The following is a 17,446-nucleotide window of genomic DNA, read 5'->3' as shown; positions in this document are numbered from 1 at the left end:
AAAAGGAAAGGGAATGATGGAAGGAGCTTAATGCAGCTTTATCCTCCACTCAAGACAAAAGTTATACATAAGAGTTGCGATACACAAGTCTTCTGGTTTTCTTCACCGAAGTCAGTCACAAAGTAATAGCCACTAGGTTGTGACTCAGCTGGTTGCAAGTCCACCATTGTGAACTTGCAAAACATAGAAATGGTGCCAGCCATATCACGATTGTAGAGATTGTTATGGGTGACTTCAGGACCAGGTGCCACTTGTTGGCAACACAGAAGCAAGGGGGGGTCTTGTGAATATCTACACTGAAAACCATTACAGAGCTGACTGCTGTAGTGTTTGATGACGGCATCTCCTTGTTTAGATGTTCAACAAACTCAAAAAGAGTTAGAGATGGAGCACTTTTTTAACCCCGACTTTCTTCCAACCTCATCAAGATCAGCATAATCACTTCATTCTGGGAAAGCATCTCAAACAAACCAAGCCACGAGATTAAATCAAACACCAGCCTCAAAGGGGTTCCCTCTAATCTCTGCCTTTGTTTTTGCCTCATATCATGGCCCTCATTATTTTTGTTTGCGCTCGTTCTGCTGAGCCCGAGCTTAGAGTTGGCAAAGACTGCTGGAGAATTATCTGAGGGGGGAGATTAGGAGCAAAGTTAGTGAGGATTTTTTAAGACAGCCTGATCTTCTGTTTCATCCGCTTCACAGTTTATTAGTCCACACACACACACAGCATCATGAGAGATCAAACTGCTTGTGAAGCACAAAAGTTTCATTTGAGTATCAAAGGAAAGTGCTTCCAGGAAAGGCGTGTCTTTTGTAGATGCCCGAGATAGATCACAGACAAAAAAATGGATTAAAATCTTAATGGCAGTTCTGCTCTTCCACCACCAGATGGTGTCCTTGAGTCACAGGGGGATTTGAGATGCTGCTGAGAGCCATGACGCAGCTCACAGAGGAAACTGGCTCGGTGAGCAATTTCACTGGCAGCTTTTATTTTACCCTCGGAGAACACAGAGTGTGCACAGATGAAAATGGCAGACACCGGCATCTCCTGTATTAAGTCCACCAGCACTGTCTACCTGAAGCAGATGTTTTCCAGGAGAGAGCAGAGGCCACGCTGCGCTACGTGGAGGTCAAAGTGATCCTCCCATCCATCCTTTGTCCACTACTTTATCATCCACATGAGGGTCACGGTCACTGCAGCCAATCCCAGAAGGTACTCCCTGGACAGGTTGCCAGTCTCTCGCAGGGCCAAAAAACAGAGACAGACAAAATAAGGGCAATTCAGAGTGTTCAATTAACCGCTTTTGGACTGTGGGAGGAAACTGGACAACCAGGAGAAAACTCATATGAGGGGGAACATGCAGAAAAGCCCTTTTTCCAAACAGGTCATGAACCTGGGTCGACTCTGCCTTGTGCCCCGTTCAAAGAAATCCATCCATTCAGTTTTTGTCCTCCAGATTAGGGTCGTCACGGGAGCTGGACACTCTGGACACACCGCAAGTCCATCAGAGGGTCTACATACAGAGAAAAGACACAATCACACCTATAATCCATAATCTGCACATCTTTGGAGAACCCGGCCCCTGGTCAGTATGGGAGGCAACAATACAAGTCACTGCACCACCCTCAATTCTTTCTTGTCCACGGGTCAGAAAAAGTGGAAGTCTCTACGGTCCACACTCCGCACCAATCAGGCACCGTTGCACAATAAAACTTGTGTTTCACCCCAGAAACATACATTAAAACATGTACAATAAACATCTCTGTGAGAGACCATGAATGCACATTTATCCAGAGCTATACACCCTCTTTAAGATTAAAATGTGTCTGTGGAAACAAGTGATCAGCTGTCACCTCAAGTGATTCATGATCGCGTTAATTCAACAGAGTGCCCTCTGCAGCTCAGCTGGCAAACGAGTGAAAGTGGAGATGGTGGTTTTTCACATGGGTTTTCCTGTGTTAGCACAATGAGTCCTTGTCTTAGCGGAGGGTATTGCACGTTGCTGCCAAATAACCCCTCGTCTTCCATGTTCGGTTTGTTGAGCATTGATAATGATTCAGCCAGGTAAGTCGGGGATTCCCAAACCCAGGACCCAGGTTATCCCAAAGGACTTTAAAGATCTCATAGCATTTCCTTTGTTGCTATAACCTTACTGGACATTTCTCAGAACTTTTCCAGATAATACACAGGAGCGAGCAAATGAGTGACCAACCTGATGCTTGACCCAGGCTAAAACTCTTTACATGGACAGATGATATAAAAATCTTTAAATCAGGACACCGTCTCATAACCTACAACGGCCGGTCTGGGAATCTCTAATTCAGGGAACAGTAACGGAATGGTCTGCTGGGTCACCTTGTCATACTTTTCCCTGCAAGATCCCGCTTTCAAATTTCCAAATAATGTCTGAGCGAGAGAAGGCAGGAAAAGCTTCCAATCATGCACAGGAAGACGCGAGCGTGGGTGAGCATCCTGTCTCCTGCATGCTTGACCAAAGCTCAACTCTTCACCTGGACGTTCCGGACTCTCTCCTGCTGTTGTGAACGTGTCTGACCAAGTCCACCCTACCCTGCCCCGCTGAGATCATTACATGTAAACAAAATTCCTGAGCAATCTTCCAGACATTTTCAGTTCACGTCTGAAAATGGCTAGAATTACCACAGAGGATCATGTGGGGGAGCAAAAATCAAACGGCTAACGACTTAGTTCTCCTTCCTAGGAAATATAACATTTTTATAGCACTTAAATTATAATTGATTTGAATAAAAATCATCTCTGGACTCCTCTTAATCAGTGATTTATAGAGCGTCTCTCCTTGCAAGCCTCACTAACCTCTGTTCTAATGTGACCTGAAAATAGCTTTCCTATGAATTAATTCTATTATTGTTCCTTTTTCTTACAACCCTGCTCCACCTCAACATCAGCTCTGTGGAACAGCTGGACCTCCTGGCTCTTCCTCCCTGAAAAACCTTCAATGCACAGCAGGTGGAACAACCCATATAAAGATATATACTTCAGTCAGTCTGGCACAGTGAGAAAAGTGAAAAACAGAGAGAGAGAGGGAGTGAGGGAGGGAGCACCTGTAGTAAGATGGTCATGTTGATTGGTGAAGTGGAGATTTGGCACTGATGCCTCGACGCATTCCTGTGAACTACAGCTCTCTTGGCAGTACATAACAGACAAACTGATGTAACTCACTCTTCAGAGAAAAGAAAAAACGAGCCCTTCGCAGAGATCACTCCATCCTGCTGCTGTTTATCTGTAGCTGACCTGAAGGGGTAGTCAGAAATTGAAAAAAGCAACAACAACAACAATGCTTTAAGCACACAAGTCCCAAAAAAACTCAGGATATACTCAAAAAATATTTTTTTTTATTCATTATTTACTAGAGTAGAAACAGAGGACCGATGTATCCACCATGGAAGGTGCTGCACAGGACGTCTACATCTCGGTCATCCAAAAGCAAAGTTTCCTGTCGCCACCGATAACACAAAGCGGTAGTGCCCGGTGCCAGCTGAGGCCCGACCCTACCGTGGCCGATCCGATCATCACCGGCTGTAAGAAGATCAGTACACGTTATGAGAAGTGGACAAGAAAAGGAGACCATTGAAGACAGAATGATCTGGACGAAGACACCAACCTGCGGGTGGCCAAGATGGTGGATGAGTAACTGACTGCTGATTTTGCCTTGACATCCAGTGGTGGCAAAGAGGTTTTCATTGGCTCGCGACCACCTGAGGAGAGGAACGTTCGTTTGAATGTCATCCGTTTCTGTGAATACATTTAACTAGTGTGCAGCACTGAGCGATATGTGCCTGTTTTGTTTATTTGTGTGGGCATTTTTGGTGTGTTTAAATGGTCACTGTAACTATTACATAACAAAAAGACAAGGGGGGAAGCAGCTCTTCTAGAGACATCTCTTGCATTTGCTTTCCAAACACTGCCAAATGGCAGAGCAAACACTCGTGCCCTTTGTACAGTAAGTCACCTGCCAAGTTGTGAAGCCCATCAAGTTAACTGTGGGACAGTTATCTGAGTAACAAACAGACAAACAAATAGACAGACACAGTCAGTGGGTAAAGGTGCCGTCAGTGAGGTTGCCTTCTAGCCAACATTCGGCTAAATACCATTACCCAATTAGCCTTCCCGTCTGTCCTCCCTACATCGCCTCATGAATGCTCTTAGCCTAATAAGAAAATTGGTGGTTTTGTAAGAAACTTTATTTTGTTCTAGAAAATACAGCAATATACAGCCGTTTGTCATCAGCATAGCTACGGAGATTACAAAGGAAACAGCATGCAAATACAGAAAAGAATAGGGCCTAAAATGGTTCCTAGTGGTACACCACATATCTGTTTATCGCTCCTTAGATAAACATTTACACATGCTGATAATACATTTTTTATTAGCAAGTATTAGATTGTATTAGATTTACTTCTACTACTGAGAGATCCATGGAACTGATAAAATACTCTGGAACGGTGACAGCTGTCAGAATAAAGAGCTTTTTGACATGTATTTTAACTGAAATATTTCACTGACAGCAGCTTATTTCTTTCCTTACGTTCTCCAAGTAGGAAGGTCAGTTCAGTTCACTTCTATTTTGAAAAATAAAACCTAAACTTCCTTAAATTATTATTAAAGGTGGGGGCCCAAAAAAAACAAACCATCTTTAAAATACATACATGCCTGTAACATTAGCTACTCTAAGAGACTCTTAGGAGGTAGGTCATATCAGTTCACTTCTTGCCTAAATGATAGATATTCTTAGTGGAAATTGATGAAAACCACGAAATGATGAAAACATTTCCTTACTTGAACGACCGTGCTTTATCAATGTGTGCTGGTCTCTTTTCTTGTGGGTAACTGCAAAATAATGAGCACATGGTTTTGAGACTTCATCTCGTGCCAGCACGCCGAGCAGCCGCATCAATAACATTCACTCGACTCACCTGGAGCGAGTTATGTCCCAGATGAGCCAGTCGTTGCCTGCCACAGCACCGACTTTGATGGTGTTGGTGAGGCACCAGTCGGCCGACATGAGCGGCGACTGGCCACACTCCAGCGACAGAATGGCCTGCTGGGTGACCAGGTCGTAGAAACGGATTGTCCCCTTCTTCTCTGCCACCATTAACTGGAGAGTAGAAAAACATTACCTGAGCCAGTTATTAAACATGATATTTCTATTCATCCATCTTTTTTTTTAATATCCAGCGACTGGAGCCTGTCCCAATATGTAATAGTAGAGAAAGGAAAATCATCAGCACATTGCAACACCAACAAAGGCATTGCTGCAAAGTAAGTATTCATTAGTATTACATGTAGAATTCTGAGAGTGGAGGAGTGTCTGAAACTGCTGCCTGCATCTACACTTTTTTTTTTGGATCTTTTCACCACCATCATGCCCCATTTAAACTTTTTTTGCCGTTTGGCCTCGTCTTCTCCGGTACAAGAATCTTCACCCCCACCTTCAGCTATAAATGTTTTCTTCTTTCTGCACACCTTTAAGAAGTAATTTCACAGCCACAGTTCCATTTCAGCACTGAATATTTACTTAAGCTAGGATTGATGAGTCTGATGAAGCTAGCAGTAGCAGGCTACAATACATGAGTCCACAAAAAAGTGGACACATTCTTACAGTGCTCCCAAAAGATGCCAATGCAGAAGTAAAAAAGTTAATGAATAGCCACCAGGGGGCAACTCCACTGGCTCCAAAAAGAAGTCTGTTTGAAAGGAAGTCTGTGGGAAAATTAGATTGTACTTCACATTTGATTTAGAACTTCTTTAACCCTCTTATGACCATCATAATCAGGCCGCCAGGATTTATTTTGATTTTATAGCTGTAGAATTGTCGAAAAATGTGTCAATGAGTGAGTGCTTCTGCTTACTTTTTCCACGATAACGTTCACGTTCAAAATGTTGCAGTTATTCAACCGCAATTAGATACTTATTCAAAATCATTAAGCATTAGCTGGTATAGTCCAATGGGAGCCTGGTTTCCAGTGAAAAAAATTAGGTAAAAGTTTTCTGAGAAACAAATTACAAATCCTAGCTTTAGGCAGGACAACTAGTAACGACTAAACACAAGAGTCCCGACACGACTGTGTATCTAAAAACAAACCTCTCCTACCTTACATGCTTCCTCTGGGTGCCAGCACACGCTGACTCCAGGAGAGCGAAGTCTGAAAGTACTGCTTTCATTTCCATCCAGGTCCCACACCCTGCACAGATAAATTAACTTTTAAAAATAACACAGATGAAACACAGCACAGCTGAGGAGATGGCAGATTAAAAAACAACAAAAAGAAACAACAACAACAATCTAAAACAGTCTTAGGCCACCATTAGGTTTGTTATTTTAGCGAGCCCATAATGGCCATGCAGTACAATTATATCACTTTATTGGAAAACAACCAGAAAATATGGTTTGAAAAATCAGATTAAAGTGTCAAGTATTTAGTGTATTGGTATAATTAGTACGACTCTGACTCTTAAACCTGGAGTACGACCTTAATTAATGTTATTAGTGAAATCTGAGTTAACCACTTCAGTCCAAATGCTAATGATCACAGACATAAAACAACAAAGCTCAGACTTTTAAACATTATTGAACTTTACTTTGAGTGTTTCATTGGAAATATCTTTAGACTTGCACAGTTTGGTGGGAACTGAGTGGGGCTGTGAGAATTCACTGCAAAAATGGTCTCATTACTGCAAGGGCGAAACAAACACGGGGCTTTAAATCAGCTCTAATTAGTAATGTTAGGGCACTAATTCTACTTGATATGGGAAACTGCTCTTTGCCAAAAATCCAATTAATTAACAAGAGAGTCTAAAGATAGCATGGGACCTTGAACCCCCGCAAGACCTCTGCAAGGTTTCATTCATTCCGAAACATCACTGTTCTTTGTCCTAAAAGGCCTAATGTCACACATTCTGTGTCATGACCTTGATGCATATAAGCTCATAATGTCTTCGTTACTGTACGCCAATATATTCTTTCTAAAAACAAGGAGCTGGGTTGTTCTGCTGAATTCAAGCTTAACTTTTCCCCAAATTTGTGGTTCAGTACAAGAAACACGACTACCAGGCTTTTATGGTGCACACTGTGGGCAATGATGAACGACTTGTTTTCATCCAAGTCCATGTTTGCTCTTAATTTATCTAACTGCTGCCGGTTGTGCGCACAAGTGATGTACAGGGTCATCGTGCTTTTCCAGGGAAAGCGGGCCATTTTCTCGGATCTGGGCCCTGAGCTGTGAAGACAGACAGACTTATGCTAGACTCCTCTTACAGGGAAAACGCCAGCCTCACATTACACTGAGCTATGATAGTGGGGGCGGAGGGGGAGAAACATCGCCCTCGCCTGAGTCGGCGTTACGCTCCACTCACATTACAGCAAATGTTTCACTGTGGGCGGCCCGCTGCCATTCACCTTCTGTGGAGTAGAGCGAGGGCAGCAGAACACACGTCAGCTGAGGAAGCGCGGCCGAGAGAAGTTGAACGACATCCTGCCATATGCAAATGAAAGGGAGAGGCCTTGCGAGCCTATGCCAGGCATGAATCAAAGCTTGTGTGCGGATTAGGACCAATCTTCATTAAAATAATCGCCAATTCTGCAGTTAAGTAAGACTTATGATAGCAAAAGCAGCTGAGAAACACTACGGATGTAATGAATCACTTGGACGAAGAGAACTGCGGTCCCTGAGACCTGGATCTTTGGTTAACCACATCTGAATGATCTCTGAACTAGAAGAAGAAAAGTAGGGTAGGGGGGCAGGGGCACCGGGGTGGGAGGCTGCAAGTGTTTCTGGGAATATGAAGCAAACGCTTGTGAAGCATGGGAAGGCGCTGACTGATGAGGTCATGTAGAAGACATCATCTAATAAAGCCCAAAAAGTACCTCCAAAGACCATCTAAATGTCAAGTGTGTTGTTGGAGAGATTGATGTCCTCACTGGTGCGGTGTAGGGGAGGATATGCCCCGTCTCAGATGAAGACCTCAGTAAACACTCAACTTTTCCTGCCTCCTCTCCCCTGCAGCAGGACAGAGCCATGTCGAAACTTTGGCTGAGTCTGCACATGGGCAAAGGAAAGAAGCCCAGAGACTCCACCATGGAGAGGCAGAGAATACGGGGGAGGGAAGATTTAAGAAAAAAAAAAAAAAAAAAAGGAAAAACCCCCAGACCACACCAGGAAAACAACGACTAAACCCCTATTCTTTAAGTCTACTAGCCAAGCGGAGCTCAATTGCACGCTACACCACCAACGGCCAAACTGTGGTCAACCACGCTGCCCTTCAAATGGAGAGCACCGGCTCCCCGAGAAAACATAACCTCTGTAGAACGAGGTGAAAGACATGAGACGCGAAAAAACACGCACGACCGCCTCCGATAAAACACCCGTCTAATTGAATAACACTACACCAGGGCAATAACACCGCACGCTTCCACGTACAGACAGAGTTGAAAAGGGCAACCCGAGTCCTGTATTGTGTTATCAAAGTGAGAAAAGGTTTGTCAGTGTTTCCCATAACTGCAGAAAAAAGGGCCGTTAGCGCCGTGTGATCTGATTTATTGTAGAGAGCAAAAATAAATAAATAACTGAAGGTGACTCCCTGGAGGGAGAGAACAATATAATCCCATCCCAGTTCTTGGCAGGGTCAACCGAGTTGAAGAGCACAATATCGGCATCAGCATGGACCTGCTGAAGATTTAATTTAGATTTGAAACACTAACATTATCTTTTGCACTTTTGACCGTCGAAATGGTTATTGAAAACCATGTTATATGTTCTTTGGATGAGCCGGTTTCCCCCTGTACACCCGGTGAGTTCAGGGAAGCCCTTATGAAATCTGAGGGGTGTGAAGGAAAACAGTCGAGTAGCTCCTCCAATTTAAAATTTAAAATTTTAAATAATTGCAACAGAATCAAGCTAAAAAACAATGGATTAATGATTGAAACAGAAGCTTAAAGTAAAAACAGCCAAAGGTTTGAGGCTAAATTGCAAAAAAGTTGGGGTGGGTAAGTTATTTGAGGCATTATTAATTAGTTAATCTAAAATAAACCTCTTTTACACTCACGTGAGAGGCAGAAAGGTCGCCTCCTACTGGCCGTTCCACACAAGTTCCCATTCCAGCATCGGTAACAACTAAAGCTGCAAGTAATGATTAATCGAGTACTTGTTTTGTCCTCAAAATGTCAGAAAATGTAGATCAGTGTTGCCCAAATCCCAAAAATGTAGATGTAGTTAATGAGAAAAGTTATATGGAACAAAGAAACTGGGCGACATTAACATTAAAAAAGCTGAACACTCCGAGAACTTTTTAATTATCCTTATTAATTATTCCTTTGTTGAAAGTGTGAATTTAAATTTGAAAAAAAAGATTATTCAACAATTGATTATTCAATTTTTTTCAAATTTAAATTCACACTTTCAACAAAGGACTTGGAAAAGAAAAAGTGATCCATACGTGCTGTAAAGACTGGAAATGGTTCATCGCATTAGAGTATAGTTATTCATATTTTCATTCTGATTTGAGTGTATTTTTAAATAATGATCAGCTTCTTAAAAGTGGCACTTTGTGGACAAAATAACTACAACCAATTCATCGAGAAAACAATTGACAGGTGAATTGATTATCGATTGATTTACATTATGCTCAGAAGGTTATTTTAGATTCACTGGCCATAGAAAATGGGTGATTTAAGCAGAGACGCAGTCCCTTCATTAATAATGTGACCCAAATGAAACCTCTTGCTCTTTGGTGATTAATACAGAGGTTATGAGATGGGTTGGACACTGGGATGAGATATCAAGCTGTTGGAATTTGTTTCCCTTACACAAGATAAAAGACCAAGACAAAAAGGATTATCACTGAGAACAGAACAAAGCACTCTAAACCGTAGATAAAATGCAGCGGCACAGCAGGTGTGAGTTGTCCCGGGTTCATCCGTGAACTCAGTCAACCCCAAATCCCCCAGTGGCCTGGCAGTGTGCCCTTGTGATCTCTAGGTGGCACATTTTCCCCCCCCCACACACACACTACACCTCCATCCATAGTGATTCCATGAGCTGTTTAGACTATAGGAGACATATGTAAACTTCCCAGAGGAAGTGGACTCGGGCTCCCCGCCGAGGTGCTGCGGCGTCGAGTTGCGCACTGGCAACAGCCGCGTTCCCACAACTGCAGGGGACAGTGATGACAAAGCTAAAGCAAACTTATAGCAGAGGCACGGCTGCCAAGTGCAACAGAGTGATGGAGAGGTCATGATTCTGCGCATGCACTCAGACATACACTTCCCCTCTCTTTCTGCAGGAACCGTTTCCATCGTCTTATATCGCGCCTCGGTTTGTGTGGGCCGGCTGGAAGGTCGTCTCCTGTTCACTTGATCTATCCCTCCGTCTTCCTCCCGCGTCCCATATTTTCCCAACATGACAGAATTTAAATCATTCAGCAGATGGAGCACACTCCTGTTTTCTCTGGCCGGTCAGAGGAGGGAGGGCGAGAGGAGAGTGGATGGGGAGCGAGGACGACGGAGGCTCGCTCTCTCCCGTGTGATCTCAGATGACCTGATGTGGCACGGATCAGGGGCAACGAGCAAAGCAGTGACTGGGGCTGCAAACGACTTTTATTTTTCATAATCGGAAATCTGTCGATGATTTTCCTCCTTCTAATAATAATTTCCAGGAGGCTGTACACTGAAAAGTGCAATGCTGCCCTCTGCAGGAAAGAAACTTCTGTTCGTAGATTAAAGTTCTCCAACCAAATGTCCTCCTATTCTCCTTCAGTTCAAAGGTCTTCTTCTTCTTTTGTTCCAGCCACCTACTTTTTGGGAATCACTGCTATATACAGAATCTTCTTCAACTAATTCTCCACAGGCTGTACACTGAGAGGTGTAAACCTGCCATCCATAGGTCGAAGTTCTTCATCACATTTCCAGATGAATCAAGTAGTTGTTTCCTTGGTGTAGGAGTCGCAGATCTAAAGATCGCATAGTCTGCCGTCGGCATTGAGTGACTTGATTGTTGGCTTGAGTTATTCATAAAGCTGCTGAACTACTGTGATATTTCAAGCTCCATAAAAGAGAAAACATCTAGTGAGCATAATTAGCTGTGAGTGACTGGACTTGCTTGAGTTAAGATGAAGAAGAGGATTATAATCGAAACTTTGTGATTCAATTATGATTAAGGTCCAAAACGATAAAAAATAATCTGAACAAAACGATTATTCCAAAACGGGGGCTTTTGTTCTGAAAATGATGCTTTTAATGTTGTAACGGTATCTGATTTCCTGTCCCGCTAGAACACATTCAGGTATTCAGTGGACTCCCCAGCAGCGTGAGTAAATACAATAAACAATAATTTATAATTATTTTAAGGTGAATTCAAAAGGTTTATTCAAAATTTCAAAAGGTTCAAAACCACTTTTTTGAAATCAATTTGTTTCAAATTCAAATCAATGACTAATCGTTTGCAATAATCCTGATTATTATTTTTTACCATAATCGAGCAGCCCTAGAATGATCAGACTGGTTTTCGATGACATGTTTGTGTTTTTTTATCCTTGCTACTGTGTTTTATTGTTATATTGTTTGTTCTACACTACAGTAGGTCTATTAGGTCTTATGTTTTAATGTTTTATTTGTTTTATTTTTATGACTTTGTTTCAGCTGTTGCTGTTTTTAATGTGGTTTACTGTAAAAATAAAGTTGGATTGGAAGATGATCGAAGCAGATGAGGTACAGCAGCAGGAGGTGTACCTAATAAAGAGGAGAAGCCTCCTGATAAAGAGAGTGTGAGTGTGTGTGTGTGTGTGTGTGTGTGTGTGTGGTTTGTCCCATCAGTGACCCTAACTACTGACACACTTTTTCCCCTCCTCTGGCATTAATTGAAAAGGAAAGTTTAGGGACGTATTGGTCCCCCTTTCATAGGGGAAAAAAATCGCTCCGCGGCTAATTGGATTTCCACGTTTAACCAATTAACTAGAAAAGCTATAAAGCAGCACTGTGCTTACGCACAAGTCACACCGGCGCATGTTGTGCTTAGCATCGAGTTTCACTGTGGAAACACAGACAAGACTTTCTGCACCATTAACAGAGAACAGAGCTGAAAATTAGAAGTGCACACACACACACACACACACACAGAGAGAGAGAGAGAGAGGTTTGGACCTGCAAGTGTGGTCATCGCTGACGGAAGCAATTTGTTTCCCCTCTATGGGATCGAACACCAAATGGTTAATGTAACTGGTGTGCCCCTCCATCACCTAGGCAACAGCAGAGGGGGAAAAAAAACAACAACATGTTAATACAAATAAAAAAGCCAACACCTGATCAATAAACCCGATCTATAAAAGCGAGGAGTTTCCACCAAGCGTGTTCACACACTCTCTCGGTACATTTCCTGTACCACTAAGTACCAAATGTCAGTGCTGCTAAGTAGAAAAAAAAAAGAAGTTTGAAGCCAGCTGACAAGCAGCATTCTGGCCAATGTGCTCCAGATGTTGCACTACCTTGATTTCATGCCTATCCTGAAGATCAGATGTCAGCAGGCGCAGCTTTCTGTCAGCCGCCGCAGTGCACAGTCTGCAAAGGGGAGGGGACAGGAAAAGAGAGGATGTGAAAACAAACAAAGAAAGCACATCCAAACAGAGTCGGGAGCGGACAGCGTCAATGACAGATGACATCTCGCACTACGGACACACCTGCAACCGCCTACACTGACACTTGTGGGGGCGAGGGTGTCGGTGTGTGTGCGGTAGAAATTGGGCGGCGTTCAGTGCAAATGCGCCGCGGAGATTCTAATTGCACGCTAAAATAAACACGGGGGAAAAACAGGATCCCTCACGCCATTCGCGTATACGTCTCCCTGGTCAGAAAAGCCGCGCAGCGCCGGGGCGGAGAGGACTTTTTTCCCCCCTCTAATCAGTCGTAGTACACACACCAGTGCCTGCAATTATTCACACAATTACACTAACTCACTTATGACAAGAAAAACACACACATATCACCAGAATAAACAGGCAGCGGTTCACACATTTTCAGTCGCAGGCACAGATGGATTTGGCAAGGAGTCACTATAAACACCCTTAATGTGCTCCGGGGTTTCACTGCAACAGTAGATTAGATTATATTAGGACCTTCTAACCCCACAAATTACTGTTGTGCTTTGGAGTACAGCATGGAACACATTCTGTCTATTTTGATTTTTGTTTTTTTTGTTGCTTGTTTAAGTTTAATGTCAGTCATTTTCTAGAATGATCGCCAACAATCCTGCGTAATAAAATAAAAATGACATTTAGAAGGGGAAACTACTGGATTTCAATGGCTGATATTTTAGTTTTTTCCTGCACAGAAAGAGACAAAAATGTGTCCTTCCCCACGACAATCAAACACAAAACTGAGGATATTTTCCTTAATTGTTCAACACATGACTCTTGAAGGCCTGTTTTCAAAATATCTTCATAAAGATATCTAGGAAATACCCGCAGCTACTTACAGCAACTAGTAAAACATAAATAAAGAGGATTCTGAGAGGCAGGTCTATTTTATCATAATTAAAATGGCTACAAACACCTCACCATCGTGTTTGTCAGGTGACAGGTCAACTGAAATAATCATTTATAACCAAATACAACCAAAACACATCACTTTATCAGATTTTAAATAAGTATCTTTTGCTCAAGTTTGGAGAAAACTCAAACTCTATGCAGATGATATCGTGTTTTCTATTTGCAACAGCTCTTCACTCTTTCATAGCTTATGTTCTTAAATCTGCCTTTGCCATCAGTCATGAGACAGCAGATTTTACTATGATACATAATTAATAATACTGCATGTCACGTGATACTATTCCAGCGAGCAGGATGCAAAACTGGGGCTTTAGATCCGTTGAAGTTACAAATCATTTACTGAAGGATGTTTTAGTTTGACAGTTTTACTCATAATGCAGTTGGAAATCATATAATCAACCTTTAAGGGGATCCTAGACCGGATTACCATTGGTCAACAAAACCCAAATTCTTCTGCTTTATTCTTGGCAGAAATGTAAATTCAGACTCCATTTCTGAGGCAACAATAAGATGTGCATTTATCTTCCGGTCTATTAGCAATAAATGTTTTTAGCAGACCATCAATACTTTTTTTCATCTTTATAAGAGCCTTAAAAAAAATTGGCTCTGCGCTAAGTGTACGAAGTCGCAGCCATAAACCATACAAGTTGCTGATTTGGCTTTGTCTGATAAATACTTCTGCACGTTGTGCACAGCCCTGTGATTTGTTCGCATTTCATGCTGCTGCGGTGGTCAGTGGTAGCTCAATAGCTTGATCCCCCCCCTCCCCTTTTCCTCCCCTTGTCTCTCACTCTCTCTGGGCCCCTGCTCAAGGCAGGCCTGTGAGAACGCTGTACTTTTCCTGGAAGGCACGATTACATGCAGATCGAAGGGAGGGATGGAACCTGAGCGGGCAGCCATCAGCGCAATAACATGTGCGCACGTCACAGGGCTGGCTCGAGGGCCCTGTGGAGTAAACCACAGAAGGCTAGGAATTATCGTTGCCTTTCCTTTTCAATTACAGAAAGCCTAAACACCAACCGGAGAGACGACGGAAACCTTCCCATCCACTGCTCCAATTAAAAGGAAACTCTTGCTTTCGAACAATCTAGGGTTAGGCTACTTCCCTCCTGTCCAAGGCCACCTGAAACAACTTGGCAACACGACCTGGCAGCTGCAAGCGTGTGACAGTGATGGCCACTTTCACACAGCGCGGCTGCTGTGCCACGACTGCCTTGAAGCGCCGGTCACAAGGCAAATGTTTGCCAATAAATCCCCTGCTGCATGGAAAGGCGTGAATGTCAGGTTTCTGATGTGGAAGTGAAGTACGGCTGCAGGATTTTTCTAATCCTTTTACGGCGCCCTAATGACATTGTACATAACAGTGTCATTTCGCACTTGACTTTGGTGTGTGTGTGAAGCAGCATAAACACCTAGTGAGCTTTTTCCTGTGGGGTAACAAAGTCAGGAAAGACAGTAGATGTCCTTAAATTGTGTCATTTCCATTCAATAGTCAATTCAGACTACAAAATATGCAAATAGAGTTCCATCTAGTCGCGCCGAAATATGCTTACGCCTCAATTTTCCAGCAGATCACTGCTTACAGCAGTTTTGTGACAGGAGCGGAAAATGTTGTCAGAGTTAAGTGAAAGTGTCAGTAGTCAATTTGTTACTTAAGAGATTTCATTAAAGTCATGGCTGCACTAACGGTTTCTCACGGGGCTCTTCGTGGAGGTCTCCAACGCTGACTTTTGTAACGATGAGATTCTAAAAAAGGAACCTTTTCCAAAGATCCAGAACAGAATTAACTGAGAAAAGAACACAGTCAGCACATTAATGCTAAAACAAGGCTGTCTTTTACTAGTCAAAGAGGACAAGTAGCAGTCTCTAAAACCATGTCTTAGGAGAGGGGGGTGGATAAAGCCAAGGATGACAGGAAAATTTAAAAAAAGCCCAAGTTTAAGATTTATAGCAGTAACAAAGGGATGAATGTTAGGAGTTACAAAGAAGAAAAAATTATACGTCTAGGTAAGAAATCATCGGTGGAACACGGTGGGAGCGCTCAAGTCTGGGGTGTTTTTTATTGTATTGCCGATGTTATAATTTGCATTTGAATATATTTGAAATAAATACTCAATAGAAGTGTTTTGACAAATGTTTGGACTGCAGAGTAGCGAGGGGCGTAGCTGGTAGCTGTGTATACACATAGACTGAAGAATTAATATTCAAATATACTTTCCTCCCATCTGTAGTAACCCTCCAATGGCTTCTATTTATCAGTATTCATGTTGGACTGAATAAAAAACTTTCGATTTTCTGCTGCCTCTGTGTCCAAATTTGTAAATTTTGCATTGTATCACTTACTTTTTGTCTATTTAAGGCTTGTCGTTGTGATACTGTGTTGCAATTGTAAAAAAAAAAGTGCCTTTATCATTTAAATCCATCAGCAAGCAAGAATTTAAAACAGTCAGCTCAAAAGTATGACTTTTTGAGGAAAATATAAGTTGTACAATTCTTTAACCCAATAGTGCGACCGAAGCAGTAGTACCTGATCGTGGGTATCCTGTCCAGCCGTGATTCTGGACTCCAGGCCAGAGCATCGACGCGTAAGTCATGGTGGAAAGCTCGGAGGACGTTGAATTCAACTCCCTCAATCTCCACATCCTCCTCCTGTGTGAAGAAGTGTTTGCATATTTATAATAAAAGCAGGAACGCACTGTTAACCAGATAACCTGTGTTGTTTGAAGCTGCGTTTCTCACCTGGAAGATGCAGGCGCCCACCACCACATACTGGTTTCCACCATAGGCCAGGAGAGAGGCAGGACTTCCCGAGGTGAAAGGACTGAACTCCACCACATGAACGTAGTCCTCACATGCTACCGTGTAGCTGGGGCTGCGGCTCGTGTCCTCCTGCATGATGTGTGCCGAGGTACGGGCTCCTTCAGTTCAGTTCTTTAACTGTGTAACATCGGAATAGAAGAGGACAGAACGGTTATTTAGTGTCTTGCAGTAAACAGTAACATATTAATTAATATACTGTGAACTAACGCAAAATAAACGGTGTATTATACAGCTAGTTATTCTTCCATTTTAAGATTAATGTATCTACCATGTAACAATAACAGATGTATAGTATTTTGATTTGACTAGTTATATCAATATACATAACAGTGATTTCCCCCATATTCACTACCAATGGTGTGAGTGAAATGAACGCTTTTTGTAATAATCTATTCTCGACCAAATCAAAATTTAAAAAAAAGAAAATGCCCACCAGGCCAGATCTCATTCACTTAAACACATATTTTAGATGTTGAAAAGCATACAATAATGTTAGAACACCTTTACGGTATTTTCTACTAACTTTATTGTTAATCCTTTAATTCGGCAAACATAAAATAGTATTTGATGTTTGATGTTGTTGAAGAAATGTAAAATTACTTACACTGCTATTTGGAATTTAATTTTACATTTCTTCAACACTACTTTGAGTACATAGCTAACGTGGCTCCTGGAAGAAAACAGTGACGTTAACTTCAGAGCTATGTGAAATCGTTTTCCACACGCCGAAATTACCAATAAACTAACAACTCGTGCATGGTGTGTTTCCCAAACCAGTCAGTGTATATACGTGTACACAATCCTTAAATGTAGCATAACGAGTACAGTGGCAAACAGCTGGCTCAGACACGAGTAAAAAAGCAAGCTAACAACGCAATGCCAAGCAATGGGATAACTCCGATTAATTCGGTTATGCTCCACACCAGAATACAGCTCTGAATGTTATACTTTACCAGATTTATTTCGACTATTTCGATGAATCAAGAGTGCGCGCCTTCGGGATATTTTCAACCTTCTTCCGCATGCGTCATGGACTATACCATTGAGCACAGAG

At 42.4% G+C, this 17,446-nt stretch overlaps 1 protein-coding gene across 1 annotated transcript; it reads right to left on the bottom strand.

Annotated features, from left to right (window-relative positions):
* Nucleotides 1-3,351: 3,351 nt before the first annotated feature.
* Nucleotides 3,352-17,423, bottom strand: nup37 (nucleoporin 37). Its single transcript, XM_044020674.1, has 10 exons — nt 17,346-17,423; nt 16,312-16,509; nt 16,100-16,221; nt 12,514-12,586; nt 12,173-12,267; nt 6,131-6,221; nt 4,953-5,134; nt 4,816-4,866; nt 3,641-3,734; nt 3,352-3,555 (listed from the first exon to the last, which is right to left on the bottom strand). The coding sequence occupies exons 2-10, from the start codon at nt 16,465-16,467 to the stop codon at nt 3,442-3,444; spliced, it is 978 nt and encodes a 325-aa protein (XP_043876609.1). The 5' UTR covers nt 16,468-16,509; nt 17,346-17,423; the 3' UTR covers nt 3,352-3,441.
* Nucleotides 17,424-17,446: the final 23 nt, after the last annotated feature.

Source organism: Solea senegalensis, linkage group LG3 (assembly GCF_019176455.1).
Source record: "Solea senegalensis isolate Sse05_10M linkage group LG3, IFAPA_SoseM_1, whole genome shotgun sequence".
In the NCBI taxonomy this organism is placed as follows: Eukaryota; Metazoa; Chordata; class Actinopteri; order Pleuronectiformes; family Soleidae; genus Solea; species Solea senegalensis.
Note: the sequence above shows the minus strand (reverse complement) of the source record. Positions and strands in the feature narration are given on the sequence as shown.

Excerpts from the sequence above, each read along its gene's own strand:
- nup37 (XM_044020674.1), bottom strand. The coding sequence starts at position 16,467 with ATGCAGGAGGACACGAGCCGCAGCCCCAGCTACACGGTAGCATGTGAG. Across the intron at positions 4,867-4,952 it reads TGGGACATAACTCGCTCCAG|TTACCCACAAGAAAAGAGAC; the intron begins GTGAGTCGAGTG and ends ATTATTTTGCAG. Across the intron at positions 3,556-3,640 it reads ACCATCTTGGCCACCCGCAG|CCGGTGATGATCGGATCGGC; the intron begins GTTGGTGTCTTC and ends ATCTTCTTACAG.